Here is a 19,584-nt window from a genome sequence, read left to right on the forward strand (position 1 = left end):
ATATATATTTTTTTAAATTATAATAATATGAAAATGTAACAAAATTAATGCTTAAAATGCTTAAAAATAAATTTTTAACGTTCAAATATTTGATTTAAATAATTTATTTTTTCATTTTTCCACGTTCCTGCAATTCAGGCTGAATATACCAGGCATATATAAACCCTGAAATTCGGGGTTTAAATATAATATAGAATATTCAACGATTATCGCAGTAAACCCAAAAACTAAAAAGCGAAAAAATTGCTCTTTCAAGCTTTTGGTAGGAGGGCACCGATATATAAATAGATTTTACTAAAATAAGTACGGATTCCTTAAAATAACTGATACTTTCAAAATTAATTGATTAATTTGCAGTTGATGCGTTAGATAAATTTTGATGCATTTTTTGAAATGTATATATTTTTACTACGGTAAAACTGATGCTCATAACGAGTCGAGTAAGAGTTACAATTTTTATTTAAGTAATTAGGAGACGACCGTGGTGTGATGGTAGTGTGCTCCGTCTACCACACCTTATGCCCTGGGTTCACACCCCGGGCAAAGCAACATCAAAATTTTTTAAATAAGGTTTTTCAATTAGAAGAAAATTTTTCCAAGCGGGGTCGCCCCTCGGCTGTGTTTGGCAAACGCTCCGAGTGTATTTCTGCCATGAAAAACTCTCAGTGAAAACTCGTCTGCCTTGCAGATGCCGTTCGGAGTCGGCATAAAACATGTAGGTCCCGTCCGGCCAATTTGTAGGGAAAATCAAGAGGAGCACGAGGCAAAGATCGGCCTTAGATATCTTCTGAGGTTATCGCGCCTTACATTTATTATTATTATTTTTTTTTTTAATTAGGAGACGAACCCCGCTTGATAATCAATTTTTGGCTACTGCCTCAAATTTAAATGAACGTATTTTAGGTTAGCTCATGAAAATAATGTTTTTTTTTTTTTTTTTTTGCAGAATAATATAGCTTCGATAATCAAATTCTTAGTATTATTTTCTTCCGCATAGACGATTTCTTAAAATTTGTAGAATACTAAATGACCTCAATTAGATTCACTGAATTTTACAACACTAAAGATTAATTAAGAAAGTTCTAGTCTGCTCGCAATTACCACATCCGCCCATCAACTCAGTATACTTACTCATTCATGGTTCCATATTTTTTTACTTTTGCCTGTCAATAATTCAAACAATTTCTTTCTTATAGACCAAAACTTTAACGGACAGGACGTTACAAAGCCAATAAATATTCTAGAATAATCGAAATAATTAGCATACACTTCAAAAGTGGTCTAATTCGTGATAGACCTCTAGTTTTGTCTATATGGTTGCCTTATACATGTGCATGTGTGTGTACTTAGTTACTTTTTTTCTAGTATAATTTTAGGCGTTAATTAATTTTATTCCCTTACACGGCTGCCTCATTCCATTTTTATTTTTGACAAAAATTTTATAAAAAAAAGGTCCGAAACAATGTGGTTATAAGAAATGACTGTTAACACAACAACAATAACCGAAAGTATTGTATTGCAACATTTTTCAAATGTCAAGCACTTTTGTTGCAGGTTTGGTTAATTTTTAGTAAGGCAGCGTGAGTCGATACACTCAGACTAAAAATAACATCTTTCAAAATCCTTGCCCACCACGTAACCGATTTCCACTTTGAGTTTCTACGATTTACTATTTTGTGTCTATTCTTTTGGTCCGACCAGCATTTTTGCCATTACGTAATTGACAGTGATTTGGCCAACTCTCTCGTCGACCATCTGTCGGTTCTGATTTGATCTTAAGAATTTGAGATTTTCAGCCTTTTTATTTTTTACACGTATTTTTGAAGTACCTATGACCGGCGAACATTTGAGTAATGTATAAGTTGTTTAAATTGAAAACTTTGTAACTTCATATACCTACGTATAAATTGGAATTTTATGGCAAGCATTGTATTATTTGCTTGATCAATACGTCAACATTAAGCCTGAATTTGAGGACACTCCTTGGACCACGTTTTGATCAATTTATAAAAAGGCCTTGGTAAAGTTATCTTATCTCATTTTGTATTGTTTTAGTGTTTTTTTTTATTGTATTAGCTATACAACCTTTATCACAATTTAACTCGCTTGGAGCCCACTTAAGAATCCATTGACAATTATCACAAGCCAGAATATTGTTTCTACTTTTATCACATTGGCTATGTACCTGAACTGCTGCTTCAGTTTTTTGGCTATCAAAGATATCAATATTTTGACCAAAGCGCCCCTTAGCGTAACGCTTTTGACCGATATTGCACTTCTATTGGCCTCTGGAACAAGTATATTTTAAGAGCCTAGTTTACAGGTAAGATTTTAAAACCCAAATTAATTTTATAACTATCGAGCTCCGTTCGCCACTTTGCAGAATGCGTCCCCACATTGTTACATTTATCTGATCTAGATGTGTGATTTCACTTCACAAGGGATTATTTCCCTGCCTTTCGAAGTTTGGAAAAACTGTCTTTCCATACTTTAAGGTATTAGCATTGATCATCCTATCTACTTTGTTTCGATAGACATCTGCCTATAGGAAATTCCCACATCTTTGCATACAGAGTCTCTGTATCACCACACTTAAGCCTAACAATCACTTTGCTGCGACAATGCCACCATTACTCCCCCAGTGACGGGAAGGCTTTGTTCAAATACAGCGTAATTCACGCGTGCAAGCGCCTAAGCCATTCAGCAACAAAGAAAGGCCAATCCCTGACAATAGGCACAAGCCGCCAGTTCTAGTAATAGCTTATGTTCTAGTAGTGGAAAAGAACCTGATATATATTTGCGCTGCAGTTGAGTTCGGACCCACAATTATATTGACCAAAACAGAAAGATACATATTTTCCGATAGATGCAGTTCCAGTATGTTCTGGGACAGACAATGCATTCAATGCTTTGTAACATGCTTATGATTGCATTTTAAACATCTTTTTTTTATTTCAGACCATTTTAATGTATTTTTTTTCGTATATGCCTAAAACTTAATAGAAAATTAAGCACCCTCCTTTGAAATCAAAATAACACGCTTTAATAAGAATATTATAAAATTCACTGAAGAAATGTTTCATATTTTATTCAAACTATCACGAATTAAGAGTGCACATTTATTTGTTGACCTGTCCGATTTATAATTTACAAACACGTTTTTTTATTTGCATTGCGGCGACTGCGTGGAATTTCATCAAATTTCGGCAGTCAGTTCAGAAACGTCTTATCGGAAAACTTGTTGGAATAAAGGCTACCTCAGAATTCTTATCAGGAAATTTTTTCATAAACGCCTCTCTCAGCTTCAGAATTTAGCAAATGCTGAAATAGAGCTCAATTTAAACAAGAATTATATAGAGCAGTTTTTAGAAGAGTTCTGCGACAGCGTGTTCTCAAAAATGGCAGCTGAGATAGGATGATTTTCCACTCAGCAGCTGATATGCGAACATCCTAACTAAATTTATTTTTAAATTATAGAAACTATACAAATTTAATATACTTATGTTTGTTAACATTTAATCTTAGAAAATCTGAGTTTTAATAAATAAACTACCACAAATTGTTCACCGCATTTTGTGGTCTTATTTCCTTATGTTTTCGATCACAATATTTGCTCTAAACGAATAAATACATAAAAAATCTAAATATGCACACACATTTGGCTTTGGTTTAATTTTTATCGTTTCAAAATAAAATTTAAGAGCTTATATATAAACATTCTAGTGGCTAAATAATTTAGGTATATTTATGTAGAGGTAGACGAACTTAAGAAGCCAAATCCCATCACCTTGACTCTGAGTAATCGGCGCTAGGTTGCACGCTATTCTCCGGATCTATTATAATTAGTTCTGAGAGAAAAGAAAAACAAACATCATTACGCAAAACATTAAGATAACTAAATGTTTTTAAATTGCTTAAAGATGCGAAAAGTTGAATATCAATAAAAATTAAATAACTAAGTAAAGAATTTTTATTGTTCGAGCAAAGTGTGAAAAAATTGAGAAGCTCTATTTATTTTGGAAAAGCAATTTTGATGGAAAAGGAGAAGCAGATGTTTTAAATAAATAAAACCTTGTATACATATTGGGGGACAAGCATTCATAGGCAATCTGGAGTACTGAAGCTTTCAGTAAAAACTAGTCCCATTGGGTTATATTGGCCTTTTATAATATCTACAAAAAATCGTAATTTAGAGTTGAATCAGTATACAACAAAACTTGCGATATCATGATTTTTTTTTTTTTGTTATTGATATTTGAGAAAACTAAAAACAATTGTTTTTTACGGCGAGGGTCACCAGGACATATTTCTAGCCCAGCGGGTTAGGGGGCTTAGAATATACCCGCGGTAGGTATGCCTGTCGTAAGAGGCGATTAAAATAGCAAATTGATTCATGGGGATGTGTAGCGCAACCCCTATCAAGGGGTTGCCATCGCAATATATAGCTTCTCCAACCCAATGGTCCACCTCAACTACCCGTGGCGAATCCTGTTTCCTTAACAGCCGAGGTTATGGCGACCCCGAACTCCTGATGGATCTAGGGGTTGGCCTAGAAGGTTTCATGTGGTCATACCAAATCGTACCCGAAATGGTCGGGCTAGTACCTTCATGGTGCTTGTTACCGGAACGTACCGGATCTGCATCCGGCAATGGACCATCAACATCGATAACACTCCCCAAGGCCTTCAGGGAGGGTCCTTATCGCTACAACAGCAACAACGGGACATATTTTCGAATCTCACTTTTGCATCGGCTAGCTTTTGGTCTCGCTAATTAAATACACAACAAGTAATGAAGGCTAAGTTCGGGTGTAACCGACCATTATATACTCAGTTGAGACCTATGGAGACAAAATAAGGGAAAATCACCTCGTAGTAAAATGAACCTAGGGTAACCCTGGAATGTGTTCGTATGACATGTGTATCAAATGGAAGGTATTAAAGAGTATTTTAAGAGGGAGTGGGCCATAGTTCTATAGATGGACGCCATTTAGGGATATCGCCCTAATGGTGGACCAGGGCTGACTCTAGAATTTGTTTGTACGATATGGATATCAAATGAAATGTGTTAATGAGTATTTTAAATGGGAGTGGGCCTTAGTTCTATGGGTGGACGCCTTTTCGAGATATCGCCATAAACGTGGACCAGGGGTGACTCTAGAATGCGTTTGTACAATATGGGCATCAAGCGAAAGGTGTTAATAAGTATTTTAAAAGGGAGTGGGCCTTAGTTCTATGGGTGGACGCCTTTTTGAGATATCGCCATAAAGGTGGACCAGGGGTGACTCTAGAATTTGTCTGTACGATATGGGTATCAAATGAAAAGTGTTAATGAGTATTTTAAAAGGGAGTGGGCCTTAGTTCTATAGGTGGACGCTTTTTCGGAATATCGTTATAAAGGTGGACCAGGGTTGACTCTAGAATGCGTTTGTACAATATGGGCATCAAGCGAAAGGTGTTAATAAGTATTTTAAAAGGGAGTGGGCCTTAGTTCTATGGGTGGACGCCTTTTTGAGATATCGCCATAAAGGTGGACCAGGGGTAACTCTAGAATTTATCTGTACGATATGGGTATCTAATGAAAGGTGTTAATGAGTATTTTAAAAGGGCGTGGGCCTTAGTTCCATAGGTTGACGCCTTTTCGAGATATCGCCATAAAGGTGGACCAGGGCTGACTCTAGAATTTGTTTGTACGATATGGATATCAAATGAAATGTGTTAATGAGTATTTTAAATGGGAGTGGGTCTTAGTTCTATGGCTGGACGCCTTTTCGAGATATCGCCATAAACGTGGACCAGGGGTGACTCTAGAATGCGTTTGTACAATATGGGCATCAAGCGAAAGGTGTTAATAAGTATTTTAAAAGGGAGTGGGCCTTAGTTCTATGGGTGGACGCCTTTTTGAGATATCGCCATAAAGGTGGACCAGGGCTGACTCTAGAATTTGTTTGTACGATATGGATATCAAATGAAATGTGTTAATGAGTATTTTAAATGGGAGTGGGCCTTAGTTCTATGGGTGGACGCCTTTTCGAGATATCGCCATAAACGTGGACCAGGGGTGACTCTAGAATGCGTTTGTACAATATGGGCATCAAGCGAAAGGTGTTAATAAGTATTTTAAAAGGGAGTGGGCCTTAGTTCTATGGGTGGACGCCTTTTTGAGATATCGCCATAAAGGTGGACCAGGGGTGACTCTAGAATTTGTCTGTACGATATGGGTATCTAATGAAAGGTGTTAATGAGTATTTTAAAAGGGCGTGGGCCTTAGTTCCATAGGTTGACGCCTTTTCGAGATATCGCCATAAAGGTGGACCAGGGGTGCCTCTAGAATATGTTTTTACGATATGGGTATCAAATGAAAGGTGTTAATAAGAATTTTAAAAGGGAGTGGGCCTTAGTTCTATAGGTGGACGCCTTTTCGAGATATCGCCATAAAGGTGGACCAGGGGTGACTCTAGAATTTGTTTGTACGATATGGGTATCAAATTAAAGGTATTAATGAGGGTTTTAAAACGGAGTGGTGGTAGTTGTATATGTGAAGGCGTTTTCGAGATATCGACTAAAATGTGGACCAGGGTGACTCAGAACATCATTTGTCGGGTACCGCTAATTTATTTATATATGTAATACCACGAACAGTTATCCTTCCAAGATTCCAAGGGCTTTTGATTTCGCCCTGCAAAACTTTTTCATTTTCTTCTACTTAATATGGTAGGTGTCACACCCATTTTACAAATTTTTTTTTTAAGTTATATTTTTCGTCAATAAACCCATCCAATTCATGGTTCATCCCTTTTTTCGTATTTGGTATATTATTATGGCATTTTTTTCATTTTTAATAATTTTCGATATCGAAAAAGTGGGCGTTCATCCCTTTTTTCGTATTTGGTATATTATTATGGCATTTTTTTCATTTTTAATAATTTTCGATATCGAAAAAGTGGGCGTGGTCATAGTCGGATTTCGGCCATTTTTTACACCAATATAAAGTGAGTTCAGATAAGTACGTGAACTGAGTTTTATTAAAGATATATCGATTTTTGCCCAAGTTATCGTGTTAACGGCCGAGCGGAAGGACAGACGGTCGACTGTGTATAAAAAACTGGGCGTCGCTTCAACCGGTTTCGCCCTTTTTTACAGAAAACAGTTATCGTCCTAGAATCTAACCCCTCTACCAAATTTCACAAGGATTGGTAATGTTTTGTTCGACATATGGCATTAAATATATCCTAGACAAATTAAATGAAAAAGGGCGGAGCCGCGCCCATTTTGAAAATTTCTTTAATTTTTGTATTTTGTTGCACCATATCATTACTTGAGTTGAATGTTGACATAATTTACTTAAATACTGTAAAGATATTAATTTTTCTTTTAAAATTTGACTTAAAAAAATTGTTTTTTTTCAAAAGTGGGCGTGGTTGTTCTCCGATTTTGCTAATTTTTATTAAGCATACATATAGTAATAAGAGTAACGTTCCTGCCAAATTTTCTTCATGATATCTTCAACGACTGCCAAATTACAGCTTGCAAAACTTCTAAATTACCTTCCTTTAAAAGTGATCGGCGCCACGCCCATTGTCCAAAATTTTACTAGTTTTCTATTCTACGTCATAAGTTCAACTCACGTACCAAGCTTCATCGCTATATCCGTATTTAGTAATGAATTATCGCACTTTTTCGATTTTTCGAAATTTTCGATATCGAAAAAGTGGGCGTGGTTATAGTCCGATATCGTTAATTTTAAACAGGGATCTGAGATGAGTGCCCTGGAGCCTACATACCAAATTTCATCAAGATAACTAAAAATTTACTCAAGTTTATCGTGTTAGCGGGCGGATGGACGGACGGACGGAAGGACATGTCTGAATAGAATTTTTTTTCGATACTGATGATTTTGATATATGGAAGTCTATATCTATCTCGATTCCTTTATACCTGTACAACCAACCGTTATTCAATCAAAGTTAATATACTCTGTGAGCTCTGCTCAACTGAGTATAAAAATATTGACATAATTGCAGCATTGCGGAAGCATTGCTGATAATGCACCGCTAAAAAAACAATAAAGGAATAGCAACAAAAAGGCAGTACTTAGAGACAAATAACAAGGCGTAAGGCGGGAGTTCTTAAGGCTGACTGGAAAGATACATTTGTCTTTCATCCATTGTGGAAGATGAATGTTGGAGATTTTGAGTTCAAAACTCAACACCTGAAAAGCTAGGTGATGAAGAAGTAAAATTCAGGAACACGTCCAAGTAACATTCACTGTGTACAAATAAACATTGTAATAATTAAAATCAAAATTTAAATATTACAACAATGCTTTTGGCTGAGTGTGAGGGCTCTTTCAGATCTGCTGTGAAGATATTTGATATGAAAAAGTAGTTCGCTCATGATAAAAGACTGTCGGTAGTTGCTCTTATCGGTTCTCCCACCTACTCTTTGAGTCAATGTTTGACCTAACGAAGTAACTTAGCAATGGATGTGTATTTTTCACTCCCTTCGTACTGTAGCTGTAAATATTATAAAGTTCCCGAAAGCTTGGAAGATTAGCTATTTGCGCTAATGAATATCTTAATGTCTTGGAGAAGAAAACGCTTACTAGAATACAATTGATTTACAAAAAAGAAATATGAGGGTAAAAGACAAGAATCTGAGAAAGAAACTTGCTCGAAATATAACCCAACAAGTTCGGTTTATATAAGAAGTTTATGATACAGAAGACAATTTCTAGAGGCACAATGAAGAACCTCTAAATTTTTGAATTGAATATTTATTCTCTTTGTTGCACGATAAATCTAATACCGGAATTAAATAGGTTTTTTATCCCAAAATTTTAAAGCGGTTTGCAACGTAATGTACAGCCTTTCTAACACAATTTTCAACCTCATCTACCTGTGGAAAATCCTGTGCATTTATCAGACTAGGCTCTAGCGACACTAAGTTCCTCACGTAAGGAGAGGGTGTCATGCTCTACATGGTTGAACTTCGTCCCATCAAATCGTTTCCCTGATGGTCGGACGTATAACGTCCGGCAAAGGACCATCAATATCGCTAAAGTTTCACAAAATGTTCAAAGAGTCTCCCTTCGCTACAAGAATAGGAAGAAAATGAATGTATTCTATCTTTTCGACTTTTCGAGATGGGATTGACTATAACATGGCTCAAAAGTACCAAAGAATAGAGGAATGGCGTACCCGCTGAGGTAACTGTATTTAAAAAACAAAGGTTCAAAAGTGTGAAAGTTTTTTATAAATTTTTGGTGTTTTAAAAAATGAAGCCTTTATCAGCATGTGATATTTTGGCCTGAGCTAGGAATAAATCCTCTGTAGATGGACAAATATTAAGCTCTATGAGTATATCGCCACTTGTTTCTAAATACCTGTTTCTAAATATTTTTATCAAAACTCTGAATACTAGGTAAGGTCGGATTTGAAAGCGGCCTTAATATCATTCAAAAACAATTGAGGTAGATGAGATTTTAATATTCTGTTTAGTGCCATAAAATATCACATCAGATGGTGAAGACTTTCGTTCTTCCCAATATCCTTCCAGCTACAACATCATAAGAACTGATGTCCATCTTGTTGGCGGAGGGGGTTATAAAAATAATATCTAGCGCGATTCGTGGCTAAGACCCTCTGACCTATTCTTATCCAAAGGATGTTTGTAAGTCCCATATCATATAAAGGTAAAATCAGCCTAGATCTTGGGCACGTGGAGGAACCTGACGAGTGCCTTACTTATACTGTTCGTGTCCGCTTGAAGTTTGAAATAAGCCATTGGTATACCTCTAGAGTCTATCTGATAAAGAATATGATCGGTCATACCCGCCAATGTTTCCCTCAATATCATTTTGTGCAACTACCTTTATCAGGTCTCCCAGCTGGTTAGGTATAAGAATGTGCCCGCATTAGGACTGTCTAAAGTGGCCCTATCCCTATCATGGTCGCTTAAAATTGTACGACAGCGAGTGGATTAAGCGAGTTGTGATTTGTAATTGTTCCCTAGTGCCAGATTCGCAGGGCTGTGATTTCACCCCAAACGCGAGAAGAGTTCACTTTTGTAGAAAGAAGTTTAAAAATTGGCTGTGCCAGCCTAATTTAAAGGAGCAAGAAGTAAGGGGAGATATGAAATGAGATACCAGTAGTGTGAAGGAGGCAGCTATAGACTGGGAGAACATACGTTTTCTAGACGAATATTTAAGGAGGGAAAAGGATTGCAAAATTCTATAGAGATTTTCGTTTAAAGGAGGGACGTAATGTAAAACAGGAAGAAGGACTATAGACAAAAAATAGAAATATAGGAAGGAGATGGTAAGGGGACTTAGAGTACATTTTACAGAGTTATACATTAGAAAGAGGGGAAGAGAAAATTTATGTTGTAATTGGGATTGCATTTATTTATTTTCTTCCACTATTATATTATATTAATACCTGTTTTGCCTTGCTTTTTGCTACGATTACCATATTTAGGTTGCGCACGCTGCAGCCGCTCTTCAGCCATCGCACTCAAATGCTCCGCCTTCGTTTCTGAGTCTTCGTCGGAGCTCATTGAATGCCGATGTCGCAACACATTCCCAGCACTGCGATAGCGGGGTACAGGAACCAATTTTTTCCGCTCGTGTATGCATTCCTCCTCCTGCTCAGACACATTCCACAAACTATCTTCCAACGCTTCGTTTTCAAATATAGCTTTCGATTTTCGTTGCTGCTTTTCACTATCGGATATATTGAGTGAATTCTTTGACCCACTACCCGCACCACTTTGCAAATGCTCAGTAGAAGAATTCGTGCATTGCCGACGCCGCCTACGATAACGACTGAAACTATCATGTGCCAACACCAATGTGCCAGCTTTGCAAGTGCGTAGAAAATAGCGTTGCGGTTGATGCAACTCCTTTTCTTCAACATATTCCGGTGATGAGAAACGTCCTTTATTGAAGCTAAAACGTTCCAATATAGATTCGGAGGTAGCAGGCGAACGTGCCGAACTATGCGAACGGCGATAACGACGCTTTGCACGTGGGCCAGAAGATGAGGAATTGGTTGGTGTGGTAGTTGTAGTAATAGTGGAAGGTGGTGTCGGCAAGTTAGCTAAATTAAATGAGTTTTGCTTATTTTTATCGTCTGCAAGATCTGCCTTCACTTTTGCCTTATTATTGAACTTAAAACGTAAGCCCTTCAACGAATCAGCGCGCTGAACTAATTCATAGTCGGGTAGTTCATTGGTGTAAAAGTCAACAGCAGGCGTTAGTGGTGTAGACGGCTGTGTGTAATCAGTTATAGGTGTAGTCGCTGAGCTACCATTTTTCGTACCACTTGGTGATGGGGTGGCTTCTTGTATTTGCAAGTCGCTAAATTGCCGATCTAAAGCTTTTCTTATTGAATGCGCTAAGCTGGCGGTCGCTGCTTTTGCGGCGCGCTTAAGTGGGCGTAACTGCGTACCGCCACTGTTCGCTGGCTCTCTTCTCTTGCATGTCTGCTCTTCCCCCTTGCCTTCGTTTTGTTGCTCGCTATAACACTGTTCCTCTTGACTGTTTGCATCCACTAAAAGTTGACCTGTATGATCGTACAGCAAAATGCGTGGCAATGCAATATTGGCGCACGAGCGTGAAGTACTCAACTCCCAACGCCAATGTTTCGGTTTACGCAGCTGTAAACTTAAGATATTCGCACATTCATCGTATGCGTCAGCATCGGCATTGGCATTCGCGTCATCAGCAGCTGTCGTATCATTTGTCATAGTACTAGAATTTTGTGATGAAAAGCGCTTGGCAGGTGTTTTCACTTTGCGGTGGCTGTTGCTATAAAAATTATCTGGCTCGTAATTGTATATGTTGTTGCAGAAGTTGTTGTTGTATTCTTTGGGATTTGTTTTCAAAATTTCTGTCGTCAGTGTCTGCGCATATCCATAAGCATATCTGACATGATTATTATGCCCAGGTGCGCTGGGACATATGAGTGATCAGCTGAATGCGATGAGTTTGCAAAACTAAACGATTTTCTAATTCTGGTCAGCTATTTGTCGGTTTCGCTCACTAGTTGTCACTTGAGTGAGATGACGATTTTCGTATATTATAGACTTCGTTTGCTCTCTTGATCCTTTCAAATGACATTTTGCTTTGATGTTATGGTGATTTTCCGCTCCAAACCTGTTTTAAATAATAATAATTATATTTGGTACTAAATTTCATATTTTATTTTATTTGCTTAGTTTAAGCTGTAAATAATATTAACCAGAAATAAGCACATTACCAATTGCTACCTCCTCACTAACATTCATTCATACAAACAGTCCCTGCACACTCATCAGCTGCATCATGCGCTAAGCGGAAACACTGCCAAGACAAAAAATAATATCTTACAATCACACAAATTGTTCTTTTATTTTTACCTAACATATTTTCGAAAATAAAGCTGAGGATTAAGATCATCATTAATCCGTTGGAAACATGCCAAACACGAAAAAAATTAGCAGAAAATTATAGGAATTTTAAAAATAAAAACGAATTTGTTTAGGTATGAGGAAAGGAATTTGCAGTGTTGTGCAATATAAAGGCAACTAAAATTTTTAACACTTCTTTTTATATATTTGCTTGTTTTTGGAAACTGTAGGCAATTGTGCGGAAGTATACCAACTTTTCAAAATAGTTTCGAAAATATTATGCAGCTAAATAAACAAATAAATAATTGGCGCGATTTACCTCCGAGGATATATAGACCGAGCTTCCTCTTTTCCTCTCTTCTCCTTCTTCTTTTCTTACTTCTTCCACTTTTTCTTTTTTTTTCTAATTCTTCTTATAAGGTTTTGAAGAATACAATCGCAGGTGAGGGCCTTTTGCCGGTTTTTGGTGTGGGGAGTTTCGAAAAATCACCAACATTAAAATGCTAGTCCAACTATTTCCGGAACGAGTTGAACCTCCAATGTCGTTAAATTTCCCCCTTCTGTTGTGAATTTATCCCGTTATTTTTAATTAATAATCCAAGTTCTCCTACCAGATGTATTTTCTATAAATATCTCAACAACCGCCCCGAAAAGTTATTAAAACTGTGCAGATCTCGGGAGGATCCCTCAATTACTTCAATTCATCCCAGAAAAATGCCGCGAACTGTCCCGAAATTATTTCGAAATGAATCCGAAATGGTCCCGAAAACCCCCCAAAATAGTGCAGGGAATCCTCGCGATATCGAAATAACCCGAAATAGTGCCGAGTAAAATCCCGGTATGATCTCAAAATCACCCATAATAGTTCCGAATTACCAAAATTGTGCAGAATGATGCTAAAGTGATCACAAGACCATACTGAAATGATTTTTCTTGTCTCAAATTGACTATGAAAAAGTCCCTAAGTAATCCCGTGACCTTCCTAAAATGATCCTCACATTGTCCTACGATTATCTTTTAAGGGTTCGCAAATGATCAAGGAATACATTCGAGAACCATCGCGATACGATCCCGAAGTTATCCTGTTCCGAAACTTTTTAAAATAATACCAAAAATTTGCCGAAAGTATCAAAAAATCCTTCCCGAAGTGATAATGAATTACTTCAGAAATGTTTACTAAGACCATCCGTAATCCCAAAATTCTGAAATGGCTGGAAGAGGATTCCGAAATACCCATAACTAATTCCGAAATCACTCCAAAATTGTCCCGTGAACCACCACGAAATTTTCTTCGAAGTGGCACTGAAATATTCGCGAAATCCTCCCCAAATTATAATTAAATCCATTTCGTAAAAATCTTGGTCTCGAAGCTATCCCAAAGTCGTCCCGGCAACCACCATAAAATAATTCAAAAATGGTGCCGAAATAGTCCAACGAATTTGTTTATGAAGTTATACTGAAATATTCGTGAAATGCTGTTGAAATTATACTAAAATGTATCCTGAAACAATCATTGTCTCAATATTGTCCCTAAGTCGTACCGATAACTACCCAGCATAGTCCTACATGGTCTCTTAAAACTACACGGTCTTAACAAAAGACCCCAAGTTATTTCGGAATGATACCAAATTAAACCTTTGAAACACTCCAGATCATCATAACGAAATTATCTAAAAAGTTATCCGGAAATATTTGCATTATCCCGAAATTATACCAAAATCCAATCGGAAACAATTCTGGTTTCAAAGTCATCCCAAAATAGTTCCCATTTTCACCAAGAAAAGTTTTTGAAATGGTATCCAAATATTAAGGATATTGACTCAAAAAGACTTTGTTCTTGACAAAAAACTTCAGATTAAAATAGCAATATAAGTTTTCTAAGCTACAAGATTTATAAAACCAAAGAGTAGTTTCGGGCTGATACAAAACTAAACTTATAAAACACTTTTTCGTTATCGAAAAAATTTTAAATATGGAAGAAAATAACAATGACAGTTTGTATCAATTTTTGTCAATTAAACTCGGTTTTTACACTTTCGATACATTTTGAAGAGAATTCTATGAATTTTGTAATTGAAGCAATGCAAACAAATCTCAAAAAACTTTTCAAAATATTCAAAAATTCTAGAGCATTTCTTCTTGAAAATTGATATTTTAAAACGTTATAAAAATTTACAACTTCTATTAAGGGTTTCCTGAATTTTTTAGGTATGCAGTTATGCAGCCCAATCAGTGTTATTCCAACGAATTACAAGCAATAGATCTCTGAAAATGAGGATTGATTTTTCGATTTGTTTTCTCAAAAAAAACTAAGGAAATTCTAAATAAAAATTTCGAAAACTTCTTAAAATTTTCGAATTTTTTCGAAAACGCTTTCTCTAGTATTTTACAAAGTTCACAAATTAGTTACAAAATTCATGAAAACTTAATCTGAAAAGAAATGTTTTCAGTATTTCAATGCCATATCTACGACTTCAAGTGCTCACACAAAAATTAAATTTTATTTCACAACACTGTACATTTTCACATACAAATATTGATCACTAAATACACAAAAATTATTTATACGCCGAAAATTGAAAGCATAAATTTCAAGCATTAAATATTGGTATATTTTTCAAACTTTTTGTCTACTCGCTTATTTTTGTCACTGCACTTGGTCAGGTGCTAATACTGTGTATTTCAATATTAAGGCTCATATCTATTGTATTTATCAATTTGTTCAGTTGCACTCTGTTGCATTTTTATTGCTTCACTTTGATTACTTCAGCTGTTCTTGATTTTTCATAACAAAGCTTTGAATAAAATATTATTTTAATAACCACAACGAAAACAGCGGTAATAGAGCTCATTATCAAGTAGAACGCAAATGTGCACACTTTTGAATGCACATTAGGCCATTTAAATTTTTGGTGTTCTACCAAATGTAGTGACTAAATATGACCACATCTCAGCCCTAAATATCAATATTGACACTATATTAAAGACCCGATATCAAGGAGCCATATTTGTCTCTATATAGATAGCTGTCATGGGAATTTAATATAGGCACTTTAAGGGCGTCCACATATGTGGAGTAGAGTGCGATGCTATTTTCAACAGCGAAGTAAAATTTATGAAACGGTCTAATGTAAAAGTGTAACTACCTCAAGTGTGCTCACATGTATACATATACATAAATCTTATCTATATGAGATGCTTGATACCGCAAGTATTTACCTTCACCCGCACATCGCTTCATATTATTCTGTTTTTATACTCAGCGTGCTTTGCACACAGAGTATATTTACTTTGATTGGATAACGGTTGGTTGTACAGGTATAAAGGAATCAAGATAAATATAGACTTCCATATATGAAAATCATCAGTGTCAAAAAAAAATTTGATTGAGCCGTAATCACGATAACACGATAACTTGAGAAGTATTGAGATATATTCACTAAATTTTGTACACGAGTATTGAAAATGAGCGAAATCGGATGATAACCACGCCCACTTTTTATATATATAACATTTTGGAAAACACAAAATACCTGATTATTTTGTAAATAATACACCTAGAATATTGAAATTTGACGTGTGGACTGATATTGAGACTCTTGATAAAAATTTGAAAACAAATTTTAAAATAGGCGTAGCACCGCCCATTTGTGAGAAAATCAATTTTAAAAATATTACTAATCATAAATAAAAAATCGTTAAACCTATCGTAACAAAATTCGGCAGAGAGGTTGCCTTTACTATAAGGAATGCCTTCAAGAAAAATTAACGAAATCGGTTAAGGACCACACCAACTCTTATATACAAGATTTTTAAAAGGGTCGTGGACAAGTATAGTAGAAAATATTTCTAGTAAAAATGGAAGGGATCGGTTAAAGACCACGGCAACTTAGATATAAAACAAGTTTAAAAGAGTCGTAGGCTAGAATAATAAGCTATAGCTTAGCAAAAAATATTTTGAATCAATGCTATTTCACTTATCAAGTTTTATTGTAAGAGGAAATGGGGAAAATTTTGTTTACGGGTGGTGCCACGTGTTATGTAGAAAAGTAATTTATCTGAAATGAAATGTTCTACTGAAGCTCACGCTGAGTATATAATGTTCGGTTACACCCGAACTTAGACACCTTTACTTTTTATTTATAGATGACACGCATAAGCTTCTTTGCATAAGCGTATCTTCAATAGGAAAAGACAATAGCGGTGCACTTTAGAGTTATACTGGTGGAATATGAGCTGAATCAGACCAATTGAAAAAGAGTGCTTCTGATCCACCTTAAATTAGAGCCGATTATTTGCCGTGGGTTAAGCTTTTTGAAGCTCTTGTCTTGCGAGATATCAAAATATGATTTTACGAATTTTGAAAGTGAAGCTCCTTGAATTAGTGAGTGTGATAGTTCTTTGAAGTTGATGTGGAAATGTAATATTGAGTGGAGAGGAGGCTTTATATCGATAAGTGGGCACATATTATTTAAGCACACGAACATATCTCGGTTCATTTTTAATGATATTTTTTTTTACTATTCACCGCTATTGAAAATAATAATTGATCAATTCACAAGGGTGTCCTATTCTTTATTTTATCTCTTTTTAGTTGTTTGATGGCGGCCGCCGTGGTGTGAAAGCAGCGTGCTCCGCCCATCACACCCAAGATCCCGGGTACACGCCCCGAGCAAAGCAACATAAAAATTTTTGAAACCAGTTTTTTCAAATAGAAGCAAATTTTTCCAAGCAGGGTCACCCCGAGTGAATTTCTGTCATAAAGAGCTTCTCAGTGAAAACTCGTCTGCCTTGCAGATGCCGTTCGGAGTCGGCATAAAAAAAGTAAGTCCCGTCCAGCCAATTTGTAGAAAAAATTAAAAAGGAGTACGACGTGAATTGGAAGAGAAGCTCGGTCTAAAATCTCTTCGGATGTTATTGCGCCTTACATTTATTTATTTATTTTTAGTTGTTTCCAATATCAGAAATCACAAATGACGAGGCCCGTAAAATGTCTTACTTATTTTGTTACTACACATTTTATTTCATTTCAATGTATTTAGTTCAATTAAATTTTTTTCTATTCTATTCTATTATTTTTTTTGTCAAATTTAATTTAAATTTATTTTTTATTTTCTAGTGCTTTCTTTAATTTGTTTTTCATTTCATTTCATTTTATTTTATTTTATTTTATTTTTTAATTTCATTTCATTTAATTTTATTTTACTTTATTTTGTTTTATTTTATTTTGTTTTATTTTACTTTATCTTATGTTAATTTTTTTTATTTAATACAATTTTTTTTATTATTTTTATTTTATTTGAAGAATTTTTTCTTCGTTTGTACTTTATTCTTTCATATAAATCCAACGAAATTATGCAGAATCAACAAAACCCATAACAGAAACAAATTTCAACTTAAACCTAACGATGAACTTTATTTTTGCAAAGACCTCCTGTATCTGTAATTAAAACCACGCATTTGCTCATGTTTGCCATTATCTCTTTATTTCCAACAAAACTGAAATGTATACACTTCTTCGTACACTTGCATACATAAAAATTGTGTGTATGCTCAGAGCTAAATAACATGTGCGTGCCGTATCTTCCTTGAACTACTATGTGATCTCGCTCATATGTACAATGTACCTGGTTCCTACATTATTTAAAATTACATTGACTCCAGACACGCTTATATTCTCTCCCTCTCTCTGTTTTACTTCATACAGTGTACTTACACAAAACACCATACTTACATACTCTCTAGTACTCCATACAGTATACCAATAACCTATACTATGCTTACATTTATATTCTTCATGTATACCACATATAACATACCACTTACAAAGACTGCGTTTACGCTTACATTCAGGATTCCTCATTCCGCGAGCAGAGATGTTTACACATCAAAAAACCTTTGGCGTTTTTTACGGGATATCTTTCTTTCGTAATAAAGCACCTTCGAGATTAATCGGAAAGCACTCTGATTTTCTGCTATAAAATGCTTCTCAGCAATTACTAAGTAATCTACTTTATTAGTTAATGGTAGGATTCAGAGAAAAAAAGCTGCGCCCAAATTCTAAGTTACATAAATCCATAAATATAGTAAAATAAACTTTAGCTTTTTTACATTAAGTTCTTCATGTCTTTTATTTCCCTCTATACCGTGCCACTCTCATTTCATCCATACCCAATTACAACACACAGTGTGCACCATCTAAGCAACTGAAAATTTCAGCACCAATCAATTGATCGATTGTTCGCACGATTGCACTCCTTCGAAGCACATGTTGAGTACATTCAAGTAGGTATGGTGTGTGTTGTGATCAAAAGTGTTATTGTGGCATTGCAATTATATAATTTATTTGATCTTGTTTTTACTTTCTCGCTTTATTTTGATCAAGTGGCCTCTTTTATTTACTTATTATAAACGAATACATTTAAAGTCAATTGTACACATTTTGTTTTTTTTTTTTTTTTTTGTTCTTTGGGGAATTAGCGAAAATTCGTACTTGTGAATTTTTCCATTGAGGCCACAGTAAATTTTAAATTGTCAAATTGTATCACAACTCCATTCGTACACTGGAACACCCACTGAACACTTATATTATGCCAAGATAAAATTATTAGCAATTTAACAAAACACTTTGTATGTAGTACTTATGTACTCGTATATGTACATATGTTTGTAGTTAAGTGCACATTGGGCTTATCATACGTTTATACCTATAAGACACATTATGGTTTTTTTGTTTTTAAATTTTGGATTTTAAATCAAGTTATGCTGAAACAACGTGTGGCATGAAGTCGATATAATTTATTTTCCAGTTTTCCGTGACCACAGCAAAAATAAAAACTTAAGTCCGTAAGAAAACTCAGGATTAAACTGAGGGTACACTCCCCTAGGCAATATAAGTTGTAATTATGGCAAATATCTGAGTCGTTTGGCGCAAACAATTGATATTTTAGTGTACACACACCATAAAAATATATATCTATATATATTTTTTTTTCATAGCCTTGAAATGGCCCAATGATAACAATGATAATCCTGTTCATTAATATTATTTTAATTTTTTTTAGTCTTTTATAGGCAATGAATGGTTTGCCACGAGCGAGGATCTAAAGTTGCTCAGCTGCAGAGGAAATATCATCATCTCAGTGAAATTCTCAATTTGATAGAAAAGACACATACATAAACAGTAGTAACTATT

At 35.4% G+C, this 19,584-nt stretch overlaps 1 protein-coding gene across 12 annotated transcripts in view; it reads right to left on the bottom strand.

The window, feature by feature from the left end:
• Positions 1–19,584, bottom strand: part of LOC137251374 (uncharacterized) — a 29,269-nt gene that overhangs the window by 1,497 nt on the left and 8,188 nt on the right. For 3 of the 12 annotated variants that reach the window (XM_067785827.1, XM_067785828.1, XM_067785830.1), the window contains exons 2-3: positions 10,439–12,156; positions 3,646–3,848 (exon numbers count right to left, since the gene is read on the bottom strand). In XM_067785827.1, coding sequence (XP_067641928.1) covers positions 3,784–3,848; positions 10,439–11,747 — 1,374 coding nt within the window. In that variant the 5' untranslated portion in view covers positions 11,748–12,156 and the 3' untranslated portion in view covers positions 3,646–3,783. Of the gene's footprint in view, positions 1–3,645; positions 3,849–10,438; positions 12,157–12,708; positions 13,110–14,920; positions 15,880–18,208; positions 18,972–19,584 lie in introns of those variants that run through there. The other 9 variants (XM_067785825.1, XM_067785826.1, XM_067785822.1 and 6 more) reach the window with 8 other exon arrangements.

The sequence above is a fragment of the Eurosta solidaginis genome, chromosome 4, assembly GCF_040869045.1.
Source record: "Eurosta solidaginis isolate ZX-2024a chromosome 4, ASM4086904v1, whole genome shotgun sequence".
NCBI lineage: Eukaryota > Metazoa > Arthropoda > Insecta > Diptera > Tephritidae > Eurosta > Eurosta solidaginis.